General features: G+C 39.9%; 1 protein-coding gene across 3 annotated transcripts in view; it reads left to right on the forward strand.

The window, feature by feature from the left end:
* The window catches only part of Paip2 (polyA-binding protein interacting protein 2), a 69,023-nt gene that overhangs the window by 19,913 nt on the left and 27,435 nt on the right, over nucleotides 1-21,675 (forward strand). For all 3 annotated transcript variants that reach the window (XM_053789606.2, XM_053789608.1, XM_053789607.2), the window contains exon 3: nucleotides 4,552-4,703. In XM_053789606.2, coding sequence (XP_053645581.1) covers nucleotides 4,552-4,703 — 152 coding nt within the window. The remainder of the gene's footprint in view (nucleotides 1-4,551; nucleotides 4,704-21,675) is intronic.

Here is a 21,675-nt window from a genome sequence, read left to right on the forward strand (position 1 = left end):
GCAAGTTAGTATACATCCTTTTCACCAGCCAAATCAGAGTGCATTCTTCCCCTCAATAATTTCCTCGAGCGGGTTCCTCCAGTATTTTTTACAGAGGATTCTGCAGAAATAAAATTCTCATCACCTTATAGATTTACTGTACATTATAACAGTACTATACCCAGTGATGGTAAGCTTCTAAAGTACAGTGGACCCTCGAATTTCATCATCCCTTTTCTGTATGTAAAACTATAGTTATTCTCTATAAAATGTATTTTTTTGTTAATATTTTTGGGTGTCTGGAATAGATTAATTGGATTTACATTGTCTTATGGAAAATATTAACAAAAAATACATTTTATGGAGAATAACTATAGTTTTACATACAGAAAAGGGATGATGAAATTTGAGGGTTCACCAGTGGACCCTTGAATTTAATCATCCCTTTGGCTTTAGGTGGGTTGCTGCTGTTGATCCCCAGGCACAAATAGCATAGGTGAAGTAGGGATAGATGAGTGAATAGTGCAAGTAGAGTTGATTGTGGTACATAGTAATGTATCTTTGAGAGGATCCCAACTCTTCTGGACACTTTTTTTTTTATGTGTTGGATATGGGTGTTGAATTTCAGGTTGCTGTCTAGGTGCAGACCCAGGAATTTCCCCTTATTTTGTTTAGCAATAAGAGTGTTGTCAACCATCACCTGTTCTACCTCCCAAACATTATGTAGAAGTTTTTGTCTATATTAAGTGTAAGTTTACTGGCAGACATCCAGGTTGATATTTTTACTAGCTCTTCGTTAATAATAGTGTTGAGTGAGGCAAGATTAGGGTGGGAGATGACATAAATCTTGTTATCGGCAAAGAGAACAGGTTAAGTCGTTGTGATACATTAGGAAGATCATTAATGTATAAGAGGAAGAGCAGGGGATCAAGGACACTTCCCTGTGGTATTCCAGTATCCAGTGGTCTTGTTGTTGAGGTTTTCCTTAATAGACATATTGATGTCTGTTAGTAAGGTAGGATACAATATTTGTAAGTGCGTGGGCTCTTATACCATAATGATCAAGTTTGTGGAGAAGAATGCTGTGGCCCATTGTATCAAAAGCTTTCCTTGGGTTGATAAAGAGTCCTAGTGGATATTCAGTTTTTCAAGTGCTGTGTAAAGCAGGTCTATCATTTTTACAGTTGTGTTGTTTGTGCTTTTGCTTTTTCTGAAGCCAAAATGGCAGGGATTGAGGATGCTTTGCACTGTTATAAAGGAGTATAATCTCTTGTGAACCAGTTTCTCGAAGATTTTGGATAGCAACGGTAAGTTCGATATTGGCCTGTAGTTGTTTACATCTGTGAGGTTACTACCTTTGTGTACTGGTGTAACCCTTGAGTAGTGTTTACCTGGAGTTTACCTGGAGAGAGTTCCGCAGGCCAACGCCCCCGCGGCCCGGTCTGTGACCAGGCCGCCTGGTGGATCAGAGCCTGATCAACCAGGCTGTTACTGCTGGCTGCATGCAATCCAACATGTCAGGAAAGTGCTGGTTTCTAGTGATTTGTTAAAGAGTAATGAAATAGCGGGCGAAAGAACATGAGCCACTCGTTTATGCAATAATGGCAGGACTTGAGTTAGATTTCCTGATTTATTTTTAAGTGACTTAATCATGGTGACTTCTGTGGGCTCGGTTGGTGCAAGATAGAAGGAAGTTGATATTCCCATCTAAGTAATCACTCGTTCAGGCATTGGCACCTGGGATTTTGCTGGCAAAATTTGACTCTATGGTTGAGAAAGTAATTTATCTTGTTAACTGTATCAATAGGCTGTAGTTGTGTTTCATTGTTTAGTTAGGACAATATCCCTAGTTTTTTTCAGTTTGTGGGTGCCCAGAATCTGAGTGTGTCTTCCAGATCTTTTTTTATATCTCCTCTTGTTTCGGTGAATCTATTATAGTAGTACAATTGCTTAGGCTTTCTTATTAGTTTGATGAGGACTGATGCATAGCATTTAATATCTTTGTTTATTATGCCCTGTATGCTAAACTGTAGACTACAGTATCTTACATAATACACTAGCACCCCCATATAATAATGTAATCCTACATGTAATACAAACCAGCTTTAGGTCAGAATACTGTATGTCAAAGATTTATGGAAATGCAGTGGATTTTATACATCTTAATCATAATTCTGTGAGTGGTCAGTTTTGGCCTAGACATGAGAGAATGGGTCAGTGCAGTGAGTGTGCACAGTATAAAACAAAGGATCCTGCCCCAAACAGTTGATAGTGGGAACAACTAACATTTGACTTTACTGTTTGGGTTAAAACAGCACCTTTGGTTTTATGGGTCTATCATTTGATTGACTGTTAGTTATATGGTACAGTACTAGTAAAACTAAGATAATTTGTGGAAATATTAGATTTCTTGTCAGTTTTCCTGTTTTATAGGTTTTTAATAGGTTAGCTTAAATTATCAAGATGGTCATGACCAATCATTCTTGGTTACATTTTAAAGCTGAGATATATGGTAAAATTTCAATTTTCTTGTGGTGATAGATTCAAAATGGAGGTGAAGTGTGGCATAGAAGAGGCCTGGGAATGAGATTAATGATCAGAGGAAAGGTTTCTTTAGTGGCTGTAATGCCTTCTGTGTATATTATGGACTGTTTTTATGTTGGAATTTGCTCAGTTTTGTGTAAAATTGGAGAAATTACCTTCTGGGCACTTTGTAAGCTTAGTTCTTATAATTGAAGGGGCAGTTTCTTGTAATCAATCAACAGAACAGAAAGCATTCAAGTGAAATAGATAGGACTTGGGTTGGTTTGAACAGTGGAATTAGCATAAAATAGGCCTCAAAATGGGTCAAATTGCTGATGCCTAAATTGAATCCAGATTGCCAGCTTCACATTACATAATTCGATGAATTTTTCATCAAATTTTGCATTTTTGCCATCAACTTTAGAAAATAATTCTACTATTTTAATTTTTTTTTTAAATTTGAACACTAATAGGACTTTAAAATTTGGGTGTTGTGATGGTGACAGGTTTAAATGTACAATGGGGCATGGAATAAAAAAAATTGTAGTTTAAAGGGGCATTTATTATTATATTCGAGGGAATGCTCTAAATGAGTAAGGGCCATACACCACAGCTCTATTCCCCTTTGAAAGGAAATGGGCAGCTTATAAAGGGGTGACAGTACTGTATGTAAATAGAAGCTTTCCTGTACTAAAAGGTTTGGGTACCAGACCACTGGTCTGGATTGTATCTCTCCTTGTCCTAATGTAATATACATCCACAAAATTCTTGTGAAGGTTACTGAGGAGTTACTGTAAGAGTAGCCAGTGCTGAGGAGTTACTGTAATAGTAGTAGCCAACACTGGGGAGTTACTGTAATAGAAGTAGCCAACACTGGGGAGTTACTGTAATAGTAGTAGCCAACACTGAGGAGTTACTGTAATAGTAGTAGCCAACACTGAGGAGTTACTGTAATAGTAGTAGCCAACACTGAGTTACTGTAATAGTAGTAGCCAACACTGAGGAGTTCCCGTAATAGTAGTAGCCAACACTGAGGAGTTACTGTAAGAGTAGTAGCCAACACTGAGGAGTTACTGTAAAAGTAGTAGCCAACACTGAGGAGTTACTGTAAGAGTAGTAGCCAACACTGAGGAGTTACTGTAATAGTAGTAGCCAACACTGAGGAGTTACTGTAATAGTAGTAGCCAACACTGAGGAGTTACTGTGTAGAGTAGTAGCCAACACTGAGGAGTTACTGTAAGAGTAGTAGCCAACACTGAGGAGTTACTGTAAGAGTAGTAGCCAACACTGAGGAGTTACTGTAACAGTAGTAGCTAACAATGAGGAGTTACTGTAAAGTAGTAGCCAACACAAAGTGAAAATATTTAAGTATAATTGAGAGATCGAATGCTTACATTGCATTCTAACAAGAATGAAGACAAGGATAATACAGTACAAGACAGTTAACTTCCTGGTTGAATCTGAGAGAATGTTGTATTTCTATAATCAGTGTCATTGATACACACAAGCAGCATTTGGAAACTTTATTGACACTAGGTTTTGTCTTCACAGCATGCTTTGTTTTGATCAGCTTGATAACGTTTCAGTTGCTGCTCATGTGTCTTTATCAATGCATTTTGTTGGTATTCCTACAAGAACTATTACGCTACATCAACAGTATCGCCAAATTTATGAAAGGGTCCTTGTTGGTTTGCACATTCAAATATTGGCAGCTAGGAACACTTTTCTAGTATAAATAAAGATGAACAGTTACTACTGTATTATTTATTATTATTATTATTATTATTACTATTACAGTATTATTATTTTGCATGTGCACTTGTTATTTGTTGCACTAATTGGTTTCTAGTGATTATTCTTTTGAGTATAACGTTTTACCTGTGAATTTACATCTGTATGTGTACTTTAATTTCATCATTTTTACCTAACTTGGTTAGATAAAATTATCACCCTCACCCATCATTGATACCCTACCCTTAATATCACTTTACTAACCTACTTTAATAATGTTAATCCCCATTACTAATGACCCACTGATGGCCCTTGCAGGCAGCTCCTTCATGCGCTTACCCGATAATAGTCCTGGTGGGAGTGAGTCCAGTGGTGGCTTTGGTAGTGCCAGGATGAATCCCAACGCTGAGCCTGACTTTTCTGAGTTTATGTGGATGGCCGAGGAGGATCTGGAGGCCTTTGACCACAAGGTGAGGCTTGCCTGGAGGAGATGGTGGGAGTAAGGCGCTCTCTCACAAGTTTTGCATGAGACATTTTGTCTTGGGCATTTGCCCTTGATTTATTGTCTTTTGCCAATTACTTTAATTTGTGTGCTTCATCGGTGTAGCACTCTACATTGGGAAAGCACTTTTTAGATGATAAAAAATTAAAGTCACTATTGTAAGGCTGTTAATTGCAATCCATCAACTGGCAATACTAAATCTACTTCATCAGATTAAGTGAGCACCACATATCTGTTTCTTTACTATGTTGCAGTGGAGGAATATTGTCAAAATTTGGTCATCTCTCCATCCATCATCTATTATTTAACTATAAAATAATAATAATAATTTTATTCATAAATGTTTATATATTTATGTATGAACATTTAAGATATAAATACTGTCAGGATAGTTACAAATACATGTATAGTACAGTATACAGAAGGCTTTATACAGTGTAGTTGTAAGTAGTGTATAATACAATAGCAGTAATTATCATTATATTAGAGCTACAAGTTTGTAAGGAAGTGATAAATGTTTTGAGACCAACAAGTTGAAGATTGAGACACTTGTGCAACATATGTGCTTTGACTCGCCTGACTACAGTATATGAGCCACTTCTCCGGGTATGTGGTGTACTTTCTACAAGAGTAATGGACTGAACACATCAGTTCCAGGCTGAGGGACTGATTACCACAAACTCCTCCTCTCCTTACCCATTTCTACTTTGTATTGGACTGATGAAGCCACTGTGTGGCAAAACATTTCCTTAATAAAAATTCCCATATGTTGCATAAGTGTCTCAATCTTCAAGTATGTAAGGAAATTTGTGTATGTATTCTTCTCTGGTTCAACAGGAAAAAAACAAAAGATTATCTACTGACTTTAATTGAAATACAAATGTATATGGTATATACATGTGGTATATATATACATAGAGTATATCATAGGTGGTGAATTCTTGCAGAAGCATACTTTAAGGGAGTAGGGAAGAATATAACTTCGTAAAATATTTAATTTACCCAGTTTTCATTTTGATCCATATTCAACCACCACCTTCGGGATTTATTCTCTGGAAACAGACATGCCAAGAACATAGAAAATATTATCAGCTTTTGATAATGTAAATAGTATTCTGTTTGTTAAAACTCTCACGTTGGCATGTCTGTTTTTAAAGAATAAATGGTGGTGATGAGTGAATTTTCACTGAAAGGTTGATAGCTGTTCAGTGCAGTGAATGCTTAAAAGAAGATATAGTCTTGCCTACTTCCCCAGTTGTATATATTATATATAGAGTAGAAATGCTGTTTAGAACTGTAGTACATCTGAAGTTTCACACACTTGTGAAATTTAAAATTGCCAGAGAAGAACATGGTAGGACCTGAAGACGTATAGTACAGTAGTAGGCAGAAGTTGGGATAGTGCTATTTCTGATATTTATGAAGTTGATGCATTTCTGAGCACTTTAGATTATCTTTGATATATGAAGTACTTTTTAGTGATAAGTTATGAAATTTTATTAGTGTAATTGTGTGGTTTTAGTATGAAGGTATATATCATGTTAATAAACTGCATTTTGATTTTTTTCAATTTAAATTGTATTAAGAATTTATGTGTATATTTAATGTTTCTAATGCATGGTGATAATGAATGTATGGGTAACAGTATGTTTTTTTTCAGATGTAATCTCAAAAACACATTGAATATAATAACTCAGTGGCTTAAAGAAAAATTTCATGCCAAGGTTTATAATTTTTTTATTGAATTCACTGACAAAATGTCTTCAGTGCAGATAGATACATACATGCATGCATACATGCATGCATACATGCATGCATACATGCATACATACATACATACATACATACATACATACATACATACATACATACATACATACATACATACACACACATACATACATACATACATACACACATACATACATACACATACATACACACATACATACACATACACACATACACACATACACACACACATTGAAGATTGAGACACTTATGCAGCATATGGGAATCTCTATTCAGGAAATGTTTCGCCACACAGTGGCTTCATCAGTCCAATACAAAGAGGAAGGCGTAAGGAGAGGAGGAGTATGAGGTAATCAGTCCCTCAGCCTGGAGTTGATGTGTTCAGTCCATCAATCTTGATGGACTGAACACATCGACTCCAGGCTGAGGGACTGATTACCTCATACTCCTCCTCTCCTTATGCCTTCCTCTTTTTATTGGTCTGATGAAGCCACTGTGTGGCGAAACGTTTCCTGAATAAAGATTCCCATATGCTGCATAAGTGTCTCAATCTTCAACTTGTCGGTTTTTCAAAACCATTCATCACACACACACACACACACACACACACACACACACACACACACACACACACACACACACACACACAGGAGGAGAGTGGAGCACCTGGAACGGAACAAGAGTATAAATGCCAACCAGCACGGATTCATGGAAGGCAAATCCTGTGTCACAAACCTTCTGGAGTTTTATGATAAAATAACAGAAGTAAGACACGAGAGAGAGAGGGGTGGGTTGATTGCATCTTCTTGGACTGCAAGAAGGCCTTTGACACAGTTCCTCACAAGAGATTAGTGCAGAAGCTAGAGCATCAGGCGCATATAACAGGAAGGGCACTGCAATGGATCAGAGAATACCTGACAGGGAGACAACAACGAGTCATGGTACGTAATGATGTATCACAGTGGGCACCTGTGACGAGCTGGGTCCCACAGGGGTCGGTCCTAGGACCAGTGCTATTTTTGGTATATGTGAACGACATGATGGAAGGGTTAGACTCAGAAGTGTCCCTGTTTGCAGATGATGTGAAGTTAATGAGGAGAATTAAATCTGATGAGGACCAGGCAGGACTTCAAAGAGACCTGGACAGACTGGACACCTGGTCCAGCAAATGGCTTCTCGAATTTAATCCTGCCAAATGCAAAGTCATGAAGATAGGGGAAGGGCACAGAAGACCACAGACCGAGTATAGGCTAGGTGGCCAAAGACTGCAAACCTCACTCAAGGAGAAAGATCTTGGGGTGAGGATAACACCGAGCATGTCTCCGGAAGCACACATCAACCAGATAACTGCTGCAGCATATGGGCGCCTGGCAAACCTGAGAACAGCATTCCGATGCCTTAGTAAGGAATCGTTCAAGACACTGTACACCGTGTATGTCAGGCCCATACTGGAGTATGCAGCACCTGTTTGGAACCCGCACTTGATAAAGCACGTCAAGAAACTAGAGAAAGTACAAAGGTTTGCCACAAGGTTAGTTCCAGAGCTAAGGGGAATGTCCTATGAAGAAATCGGCCTGACGACACTGGAGGACAGGAGGGTCAGGGGAGACATGATAACGACATATAAAATACTGCGTGGAATAGACAAGGTGGACAAAGACAGGCTGTTCCAGGGAGGGGACACAGAAACAAGAGGCCACAATTAGAAGTTGAAGACACAAATGAGTCAGAGAGATAGTAGGAAGTATTTCTTCAGTCATAGAGTTGTAAGGCAGTGGAATAGCCTAGAAAATGACGTAGTGGAGGCAGGAACCATACACAGTTTTAAGACGAGGTTTGATAAAGCTCATGGAGCGGGGAGAGGGAGGGCCCAGTAGCAACCGGTGAAGAGGCGGGGCCAGGAGCTAGGACTCGACCCCTGCAACCACAAATAGGTGAGTACAAATAGGTGAGTACACACACACACACATTCACACACACACATTCACACACACACATTCACACACACATTCACACACACACACATTCACACACACACATTCACACACACATTCACACACACATTCACACACACACACATTCACACACACACATTCACACACACGCATTCACACACACACATTCACACACACACATTCACACACACACGCATTCACACACACACACATTCACACACACACACATTCACACACACACATTCACACACACACGCATTCACACACACACACACATTCACACACACACATTCACACACACACACATTCACACACACACACATACACACACACATTCACACACACACACACATTCACACACACACATTCACACACACATTCACACACACACATTCACACACACATTCACACACACACATTCACACACACACACACACACACACACACACACACACACACACATTCACACACACACACACATTCACACACACACACATTCACACACACACACATTCACACACACACATTCACACACACACACATTCACACACACACACATTCACACACACACACATTCACACACACACACATTCACACACACACACATTCACACACACACACATTCACACACACACACACACACACACTCACACACTCTCACACACACACACACTCACACACACACACATTCACACATACACATTCACACACACACACACATTCACACATACACATTCACACACACACACACATTCACACACACATTCACACACACATTCACACACACATTCACACACACATTCACACACACATTCACACACACATTCACACACACATTCACACACACACACACACACACACACACACACATTCACACACACACACACACACACACACACACACACACACACACACACACACACACACACACACACACACACACACTCACACACACTCACACACACACACACACACACACACACACACACACACTCACACACACACACACACACACACACTCACACACACACACACACACACACACACACACACTCACACACACACACTCACACACACACATTCACACACACACACACACACACACACACACACACACACACTCACATACACACACACATTCACACACACACATTCACACACACACACACACACACACATTCACACACACATTCACACACACATTCACACACACACATTCACACACACACATTCACACACACACATTCACACACACACATTCACACACACACATTCACACACACATTCACACACACACACATTCACACACACACATTCACACACATTCACATTCACACACATTCACACACACATTCACACACACACACAGAGTACAAGAGGGTGTTCCTAGACAGAGACAGAACAAAATCAGAACGACAGCAGCTGAGGGAGAGGACAAAAAAGCGAAAGGAGCTAGGAAAAGAGACAAGGAGGGAACCAGCAGAGGTCAGTCAGAGCAGGACAGAACAGCAAGGGCAAGCACACACACAACTACTCTCAGAACCATACAACCTATCACACCATCCCAACACACACTACAACCCATACCCACAGCCTCCACCCAACACCGAGCTATAGAATCCCACAGTATGCCACCAGGTCTCCCACCCTCACAGGCCCCCCAAACCACATTGTTGGAAAGGAAACTGAAGGTATGGTACACAAACGCTGGTGGAATAACAAATAAGTGGGAGGAGTGGCATGAAAGAGTCAAAGAAGCATCACCGGACATCATAGCTCTCACAGAAACCAAGCTTACAGGTATGATAACAGATGCCATCTTTCCAACGGGATACCAAATCCTGAGGAAAGACAGAGGGAACAGGAGTGGCGTTGCTGATCAAAAATCGCTGGAATTTTGATGAGCTGGAGAGAGGAGATAGCGGAGAAGAAAGTGATTACATAGTGGGAACACTTCACTCTGGAGGTCCCAAGGTGGTAATAGCAGTGATGTATAACCCACCACAGAACAGCAGGAGGCCAAGGCAAGAGTACGACGAGAGCAATAGAGCGATGGTTGACACACTGGCTAGAGTGGCCAGAAGAGCTCATGCATGCAGGGCAAAGCTCCTGATCATGGGTGACTTTAACCACAAGGAGATCGATTGGGAGAACTTGGACCCACATGGGGGCCAAGATACATGGAGGGCTAAGATGATGGAGGTGGTACTGGAGAACTTCATGTACCAACACGTAAGGGACACTACAAGAGAGAGGAGAGGATGAACCAGCAAGGCTGGACTTAGTATTCACCTTCAGTAGTGCAGATATCGAGGACATCACATATGAAAGACCCCTTGGGGCCAGTGACCATGTGGTTTTAAGCTTCGAATACACAGAGCTACAAGTGGAGGGAGAAGCAGGAAGGCCAGGACGAATGAAGCCAAACTACAAGAAAGGGGACTACACAGGAATGAGGAACTACCTGAACGGGGTTCAGTGGGACAGAGAACTGGCAGGGAAGCCAGTTAATGAGATGATGGAATATGTAGCAACAAAATGCAAGGAGGCTGAGGAGAGGTTTGTACCCAAGGGTAACAGGATTAATGAAAAAGCCAGGATGAGCCCATGGTTTACCCAAAGGTGCAGGGAGGCAAAAACCAAGTGTGCTAGGGAATGGAAAAAATATAGAAGGCAAAGGACCCAGGAGAATAAGGAGAACAGTCGTAGAGCCAGAAACGAATATGCACAGATAAGAAGGGAGGCCCAAAGACAATATGAAAATGACATAGCAGCGAAAGCCAAATCTGACCCGAAACTGTTGTACAGCCACATCAGGAGGAAAACAACAGTCAAGGACCAGGTAATCAGGCTAAGGAAGGAAGGAGGAGAGACAACAAGAAATGACCGTGAAGTATGTGAAGAACTCAACAAGAGATTCAAAGAAGTGTTCACAGAGGAGACAGAAGGGACTCCAGAAAGACGGAGAGGTGGGGCACTCCACCAAGTGCTGGACACAGTGCACACAACCGAGGAAGAAGTGAAGAGGCTTCTGAGTGAGCTAGATACCTCAAAGGCAATGGGGCCAGATAACATCTCCCCATGGGTATTGAGAGAGGGAGCAGAGGTGCTATGTGTACCCCTAACAACAATATTCAATACATCTATCGAAACAGGGAGATTGCCTGAGGCATGGAAGACAGCAAATGTAGTCCCAATCTTTAAAAAAGGAGACAGACATGAAGCATTAAACTACAGACCAGTGTCACTGACATGTATAGTATGCAAAATCATGGAGAAGATTATCAGGAGAAGAGTGGTGGAACACCTAGAAAGGAATGATCTCATCAACAGCAGCCAACATGGTTTCAGGGACGGGAAATCCTGTGTCACAAACCTACTGGAGTTCTATGACATGGTGACAGCAGTAAGACAAGAGAGAGAGGGGTGGGTGGATTGCATTTTCTTGGACTGCAAGAAGGCGTTTGACACAGTTCCACACAAGAGATTGGTGCAAAAACTGGAGGACCAAGCAGGGATAACAGGGAAGGCACTACAATGGATCAGGGAATACTTGTCAGGAAGACAGCAGCGAGTCATGGTACGTGGCGAGGTGTCAGAGTGGGCACCTGTGACCAGCGGGGTCCCGCAGGGGTCAGTCCTAGGACCAGTGCTGTTTCTGGTATTTGTGAACGACATGACGGAAGGAATAGACTCTGAGGTGTCCCTGTTTGCAGATGACGTGAAGTTGATGAGAAGAATACACTCGATCGAAGACCAGGCAGAACTACAAAGGGATCTGGACAGGCTGCAGACCTGGTGCAGCAATTGGCTCCTGGAGTTCAATCCCACCAAGTGCAAAGTCATGAAGATTGGGGAAGGGCAAAGAAGGCCGCAGACGGAGTACAGTCTAGGGGGTCAGAGACTACAAACCTCACTCAAGGAAAAAGATCTTGGGGTGAGTATAACACCAGGCACATCTCCTGAAGCGCACATCAACCAAATAACTGCTGCAGCATATGGGCGCCTAGCAAACCTCAGAACAGCATTCCGACATCTTAATAAGGAATCATTCAGGACCCTGTACACCGTGTAAGGAATCATTCAGGACCCTGTACACCGTGTATGTTAGGCCCATATTGGAGTATGCGGCACCAGTTTGGAACCCACACCTAGCCAAGCACGTGAAGAAACTAGAGAAAGTGCAAAGGTTTGCAACAAGACTAGTCCCAGAGCTAAGAGGTATGTCCTACGAGGAGAGGTTAAGGGAAATCAACCTGACGACACTGGAGGACAGGAGAGATAGGGGGGACATAATAACGACATACAAAATACTGAGAGGAATTGACAAGGTGGACAAAGACAGGATGTTCCAGAGATTGGACACAGTAACAAGGGGACACAGTTGGAAGCTGAAGACACAGATGAATCACAGGGATGTTAGGAAGTATTTCTTCAGCCACAGAGTAGTCAGTAAGTGGAATAGTTTGGGAAGCGATGTAGTGGAGGCAGGATCCATACATAGCTTTAAGCAGAGGTATGATAAAGCTCACGGCTCAGGGAGAGTGACCTAGTAGCGATCAGTGAAGAGGCGGGGCCAGGAGCTCGGACTCGACCCCCGCAACCTCAACTAGGTGAGTACAACTAGGTGAGTACATTCACACACACACATACACACACACACATTCACACACACACACATTCACACACACACACATTCACACACACACACATTCACACACACACACATTCACACACACACACATTCACACACACACACATTCACACACACACACATTCACACACACACACATTCACACACACACACACATTCACACACACACACACACACACATTCACACACACACACATTCACACACACACACACACATTCACACACACACATTCACACACACACACACACATTCACACACACACACACACATTCACACACACACACATTCACACACACACACACATTCACACACACACACACATTCACACACACACACATTCACACACACACACACATTCACACACACACACATTCACACACATTCACACACATTCACACACACACACATTCACACACACACACACACACACACACACACACACACACACACTCACACACACACACACACACACACACACACACACACACACACACACACACACACACACATTCACACACACACATTCACACACACACATTCACACACACACATTCACACACACACACACACACACACACACACACACACACACACACACATTCACACACACATTCACACACACACACATTCACACACACACACACACACACACACACACACACACACACACACACACACACACACACACACATTCACACACATTCACACACACACACACACACACACACACACACACACACACATACACTCACATTCACACACATTCACACACACATTCACACACACATTCACACACACATTCACACACACATTCACACACACATTCGCACACACATTCGCACACACATTCGCACACACATTCGCACACACATTCGCGCACACATTCGCGCACACATTCGCACACACATTCGCACACACATTTGCACACACATTTGCACACACATTTGCACACACATTTGCACACACATTTGCACACACATTCACACACACATATACACACACACACATATATATACACACACATACATACACATGCACACACATACACATACACACACACATACACACACACATTCACACATTCACACACACACACACACACACACACACACACACACACACACACACACACACACACACACACACACACACACACACACACATTGGACCCCCGGAATACATAATCCGTTCCAGAGAGAGTGACTTATCCCAAATCTGACTTATTCCAAATCAATTTTCCCCATAAGAAATAATGGAAATTCAATTAATCCATTTCAGACACCCAAAAGTATATATAAAACAAGGTTTTCTACATGAAATACACATTTACCTACACAGAAAACTATGATATATAAAGAATAAAACAATAATATCACACTTAGCTTTATTGAAGACATGGTTATGTATGGATTTGGGAGGAGGGGAGATATAGAGGAGTTTTCAACTGTTTGGAAGGGGAATCCCCTTCCATAAAGACTTCAGGTACCAAGTCCTTATCCTGGGTTACTTCCCTCCTTTGTTTTTTAATGCCACTAGGACCAGCTTGAGTCACTGGGAAGCCTGTCGCTCAAAAAAATGCTCCAGAGAGGTCTGTGTCTGGCTTACATTAGGAATTGTGTTGGGAGACAGGACAAGATAGTCCTTCAATATGACACTAACGTCAGCTCTACGGCTTATTTATCTAGCACAATTCATCTAATTTGACATAAATAATATTTATAACATAAACATGATATATACTCTAGTATAAAATATGGCATTAACCCTTTCAGGGTCCACAGGCCCTCTCCGACTGAGACTTGTTCTCAGGGTCCCCCAAATTTCAAAAAAAAAAAAAAAAATTTCTTATGAAAAGATAGAGAATCTTTTCCCGATCATAATGACACCAAAAGTATGAAATTTGATGGAAAACTTAGGGAATTATGCTCCCACGAAGTTAGTGGTCTCAACGATGTTTACGCATTGGCGATTTTGCTCACTTTGAGCCCTATTTTCGGCCAATTCCAGTGTACTAGTCGACAAAAATCATACCTATTTCACTAAACTCCATTTTTTCTATCGAATGAGTACAAGAAACCACCCATTTACCGATTTCAACTATCCAATACAGTGGTCAGAATTTAGCAATTTTGCCAATCTCTCGCAAATTTCAAAAGATGCCAATTTCTGAATAGGGTCCAGAATAAACAAGAAAGACATTCCTGGCACTAAAATAACATTTCCTCTGTTCACTAGTCACATCCCCACTCCCCTCTTACATTCTTTTGCTTTTCACTTTGAATTTTCTCACAAAGAAAAAATAGAAGATTTACCATTATGCAGACTACTGCATTAGTGTAGAAATGGTATAAATAATATCAGCGCACTTGTGAAAGAATATTAGACTAGCCAGTTGACGTGTATTGGACGCATAGCATGATTGGTTTACTTTTGAACTTTGGAAAAATCGAACATTTCTGCTACTTTGAGCTCAATTTCAAGGTACTTTTCATTGTAAAACCAGTCAATATCATCTCAATTTCTGTAAAATGTCTTCCATTCCATAAAACGAGACCAGGAAAACTAGAATACAACAATAAATACCATACGAAAATACAGTGCAGTCGCTGTTTTAACCCTTTCAGGGTCCAGAGGCCAAATTTCAAAGGGTGCACCAGTGTCCAAGAATTTAAAAAAAAAATATTTATTTTTTCTTATGAAATGGTAGAGAATCTTTTTCTGAAGGAAATAAAACAAAAAGTACGAAATCTGATGGAAAATTGACGAAATTATGCTCTCGTGAATTTTGATGTGTCAGCGATATTTACGAATTGGCAACTTTGCCGATTTTGACTCCCATTTTAGGCCAATTACATTATTCCAGTCGACTAAATTCTTAGCTATTTCACTAGTATTACTTCTATCGATTGAGCACAAGAAATCGTCCAGTCAACTGTTTCAACTACAAAATAAAGTGATCAGTAATTGGTAATTTGGCCAATTTAACATAAAGTTCAAAATATTCCAAATTCAAAATAGGGTTCAGAATAAACTATGCAGGCATTCCTGGCACTAAACTAACATTTCCTCTGCTCATTAGTTATGTTTTCAGGCTTTACAAATGAATTTCATTTTGATTTTTTATTCACATAATGAATTTTTATTCAAACCAAAAAACAGAAGATTTACTGTTATGCAGTATTGTAATAATTGTGTAAATATCATCATCATATTTGTGAATGTATATTAGACCCACCAGCTGGCGTGTAGTAGACGTGTGAGGTCGTTTGTTTACTCTTGAACATTGACAAAAATTTAACATTTCCGCTACTTTGAGCTCAGTTTCAAACCATTTCCAGTACTAAAACCAATTAAATCATCTCTGTTTCTGTAATATGTCTTCCATTCTATCAAATGAGACCAAGAAATCGCAAATACAACTATAAAAAACATACGAAAAAACACTGCAAAGTTGCTGTTTTAATAGAAAATCACGGTCTTGTTTTTTTTCTCTCATGCACTGTGTGCTGCAGGATTTGTTTTGTGGTGCACACACACCACATAGATGTATTCTCTCATATCTAGACCCAAATTTACCACTCACAGTTTATCAGAGTGAGCTGAGCTCATGGTGTAGATCTACGGGACGGACCCTGAATGTAAAGATCTACAGGACAGACCCTGAAAGGGTTAATCCAAAAACAGTCTAAAGTTTTTTTTTTTCTCATTACGCACTGTGTGCTGCAGGATTTTTTTTTATACTGCGCACACTGACCACATAGACCCATTCTTTCATATGTAGGCCTACCAGCTTTCTCTCACTAGATTTGAGGGCGCTAGAATTTAGGCGTACTAGTACGTCATGGACACTGGTGCGTAAGCCACACTAGTACTGCCGAAACCCTGAAAGGGTTAAGAATGTCACGAGTGGTGGTGTGTTTGTTGTTTGATGTGTAAGGGCCACTGAAAGATAAGCCTTACATAGTGGTGGTGAAGGCAGCAGCAGAGGCTGCGGTGTTAGTAGCCCTATATACCTTCAACAACAATGGAGGAGTCAGTTTCGTGCTGTCCTTTTTCTATCGATTAATCGCTTGACTTGCTACACTGTTAATGTTACACTTTATCGCTGGATGGTCCTATAGCCTTTATAGACTACTACTGCTTTAGTATTGTACATATTGCAGAATCACTGAAAAAGACACATTCTCCCCTCTCAGCCCTTTACCAAAGGGCTGGTTGGCACTAGAAGCTTTCTTTGGGCCATAGTGGCTTATTTAGCAGTTACAAGTACTAAAAAGAATGGAATAATACAAAATGTATCATATGAACGCGTGGGATTGTTCTCACTGGCTGGTAAACAATGGCACATTGGCTGTACATGGAGTGTTGGGGCTGCTCAGGCCTCACCACGAATGACTTATACCAAGTTCAGTGATGTTCACTGAGCCAATATTTTGACAAAAAAACATTACTTATTCCAATGATGAATTAATCTGTGTGTGTGTAATTATTTTATTTATTTGTTTATTTATTTATTTTTCAACAAGTCGGCCGTCTCCCACCTAGGCAGGGTGACCCAAAAAAAAACAAAATCCCTAAAACGAAAATACTTTCATCATTCAATACTTTCATCACACTCATACATAATCACTGTTTTTGCAGAGGCATCCAGATACAACAGTTCAGAAGCATATGTAAAGATACAATATAAAAAATGACCTGAAATAATATAATAAACTCCATATAGAATATAATATCAGGGCCCCAATTATATATATACCGTCCTATTACACATCCCTCCAAACTGCCAATATCCCAAACCCCTCCTTTAACCCGTAAACGGTCCAAGCAGATCTACGTTCACAGGTGTAGTGCTACAAAAGTAGATCTACGTTTTTTTTTTATATATTTTCATATGTAACAAAAAAAAAAGTAGATCAAAGTTTTTTTACACATTTTCAAATGTAAAAAAACAAAAATATCTACTTTTTTTTTACATACTTTCAAATGTTGAAAAAACGTATATATACGTTTGGACCATTTACGGGTTAAAGTGCAGGCATTGTACTTCCCGTTTCCAGAACTCAAATCTGGCAGTATAAAAATACAGTGGACCCTTGTTTTTCGTAAGGCTCGAAAGTCATAATTTTCGGAAATCATAACTTTTTTATTTCATCAAAACATTGACTCGCGAATCATCGTTTGACTCGTAAATAGTCGTTAATATGGGATGCGTACACACAGCCCCGATCTGCCTCACACTCCATTCCCAGCTAGTGTGCCATTGTTTATCAGTGAGTGAGGATGATCCCATGAGTTCATACAATACATTTCGTAATATTCCATTCGTTTTAGTGCTTGCAACTGCTAAATAAGTCACCATGGCTCCAAAGAAAGCTTCTAGTGCCAGCCCTTTGGTAAAGAATGTGAGAAACACACATAATTTAAGAAAAAGTTTGTAGAAAAATACGAAAGTGGTGGTGGTAGAGTGGTAGCATTTGTGATGGTGGTAGAGGGTGGTAGTGATGGTGGTAGTGGTTGTGATGGTGGTAGAGGGTGCCTTCTTCAGTGATTCTACTAACTCCAGTGTTGTTGGAGTTATATAGGGCTACAGAAAACACTGGTGGCTCAGCTGCTGCTTCACCATTATGGACGGCTTATGCTCTCAATGGCCCTTATACACAACAACAACAACAACAACAACAACAAAACACCTCTTGTTTCATGCATAATGACTTACTTTATTCATTCTAGAGTATATTCCATGTTCCTGTGTTATTAATATTGTTTATTATGTCATATTAGTTGAACTGTGATAGACAGTAGTGTCACATTATCCAAGTAAACTCGCATCCCCTCCCTCTGCTCCATCTGCCATACACCAACAAGAGTCTTCAGTAAAGGTAACTGTGATGTTAAATGTTCATTTATACATTTTATTAGTGCTTTACATTTATTTGGTATTCTTTTCAGCATGTAAATCTATATTTAACCCTTTCAGGGTCCGTCCCATAGATCTACGGCTTTACGGTGAGGGTCCAAACCGTAGATCTACGCCATGAGCTCAGCTCACTCTGATAAACTGTGAGTGGTACATTTGGGCCTAGATATGAGAGAATACATCTATGTGGTATGTGTGCACCACATAAAACAGATCCTGCAGCACACTGTGTATAATGAGAGAAAAAAACTGAAATCATGATTTTTCGATTAAAACAGCGACTTTACAGTGTTTTTTCGTATGTTTTTTATAGTTGTATTTGCGATTTCTTGGTCTCATTTGATAGAATGGAAGACATATTACAGAAATAGAGATGATTTTGATTGGTTTTAGCACTGGGAATGGCTTGAAACTGAGCTCAAAGTAGCGGAAATGTTAAATTTTTGCCGATATTCAAGAGTAAACAAACGACCTCACACATCTAATACACATCAGCTGGTGGGTCTAATATACATTCACAAATATGGTGATGATATTTATACAATTATTACAGTATTGGATAACAGTAAATCTTCTATTTTTTGGTGTGAATAAAAATTCATTATGTGAATAAAAAATCAAAATGGAATTTATTTGTAAAGCCTCAAAATGTAACTAATGAACAGAGGAAATGTTAGTTTAGTTTCAGGAATACCTACATTGTTTATTCTGGAGCCTATTTTGAAATTGGAATATTTTGAACTTTGTGTTAAATTGGCCAAATTAACAATTTCCGATCACTTTATTTTGTAGTTGAAACAGTTGACTTGGCGATTTCTTGTGCTCAATCGATAGAATAGAAGTAATACTAGTGAAATAGCTAAGAATTTGGTTGATTGGAATAATGTAATTGGGCTAAAATGGGAGTCAAAATCGGCAAAATCGCCGATTGGTAAATATCGCTGACACATCAAAATTCGCGAGAGCATAATTTCGTCAATTTTCCACCAAATTTCGTACTTTTTGTTTTATTACCTTCACAAAAAGATTCTCTACGATTTCATAAGAAAAAATAACAAATTTTTTTTTTTTTAAATTCTTGGACACTGGTGCGTGACTTCAGATTTTGGCCTTGGACCCTGAAAGGGTTAAGCTAAGGAAGTGGCTAGGGAAGTGACCCCTGAAGTGACCTAGAGTCCTTATGGAGGGGGATTCCCCTTCCAAACAATATCTTCTCTTCCCTCTCTCCTCCTCCCTGTCTTCCATTCATCAACAACAGCCTTCAACAAAGATAACTGTCATGTTGAATGTTCATTCTTTTGTGCAAGTAAATCTATCTTTAACCCTTTCAGGGTCCAAGGCCCAAATCTGAAGTGGTGCCCCAGTGTCCCAAGAATTTTCAAAAAAAAAATTTGTTATTTTTTCTTATGAAATGGTAAAGAATCTTTTTGTGAAGGTAATAAAACAAAAAGTACGAAATTTGATGGAAAATTGATGAAATTATGCTCTCGCGAATTTTGATGTGTCAGCGATATTTACGAATCGGCGATTTTGCCGACTTTGACTCCCATTTTAGGCCAATTACATTATTCCAGTAAACCAAATTCTTAGCTATTTCACTAGTATTACTTCTATTCTATCGATTGAGCACAAGAAATCAGCAAGTCAACTGTTTCAACTACAAATTAAAGTGATCGGAAATTGTTAATGTGGCCAATTTAACACAGTTCAAAATATTCCAATTTCAAAATAGGCTCCAGAATAAACAATGTAGGTATTCCTGGAACTAAACTAACATTTCCTCTGTTCATTAGTTATGTTTTGAGGCTTTACAAATCAATTCCATTTTGATTTTTTATTCACATAATGAATTTTTATTCACACCAAAAAATTGAAGATTTACTGTTATGCAATACTGTAATAATTGTATAAATATCATCACCATATTTGTGAATGCATATTAGACCCACCAGCTGGTGTGTATTAGACGTGTGAGGTCGTTTGTTTACTCTTGAATATCGGCAAAAATTTAACATTTCTGCTACTTTGAGCTCAGTTTCAAGCCATTTCCAGTGCTAAAACCAATCAAAATCATCTCTATTTCTGTAATATGTCTTCCATTCTATCAATTGAGACCAAGAAATCGCAAATACAACTATAAAAATCATACGAAAAAACACTGTAAAGTCGCTGTTTTAATCGAAAAATCATGATTTCGGTTTTTTTCTCTCATTATACACAGTGTGCTGCAGGATCTGTTTTATGTGGTGCACACATACCACATAGATGTATTCTCTCATATCTAGGCCCAAATGTACCACTCACAGTTTATCAGAGTGAGCTGAGCTCATGACGTAGATCTACGGTTTGGACCCTGAACGTAAAGCCGTAGATCTACAGGACGGACCCTGAAAGGGTTAAGGATGTCTGGAATGAATTAATTGAATTTACATTATTTCTTGTGGGGAAAATGGATTTGCAAATCATCAATTTCAATAATAGTCACACTCTCTGGAATGGATTAATTACGAAAAATGAGGGTCCACTGTAACCGGTTTCCCTGAATCCCTTAATTAAATATTACCCTGCTCACACTCCAGCAGCTCGTCAGGTCCCAAAAACCATTCGTCTCCATTCACTCCTATCTAGCACACTTGCTGGAAGTCCAAGCCCCTCGCC

The sequence above is a fragment of the Cherax quadricarinatus genome, chromosome 68 (assembly GCF_038502225.1).
Source record: "Cherax quadricarinatus isolate ZL_2023a chromosome 68, ASM3850222v1, whole genome shotgun sequence".
Classification (NCBI taxonomy): Eukaryota; Metazoa; Arthropoda; class Malacostraca; order Decapoda; family Parastacidae; genus Cherax; species Cherax quadricarinatus.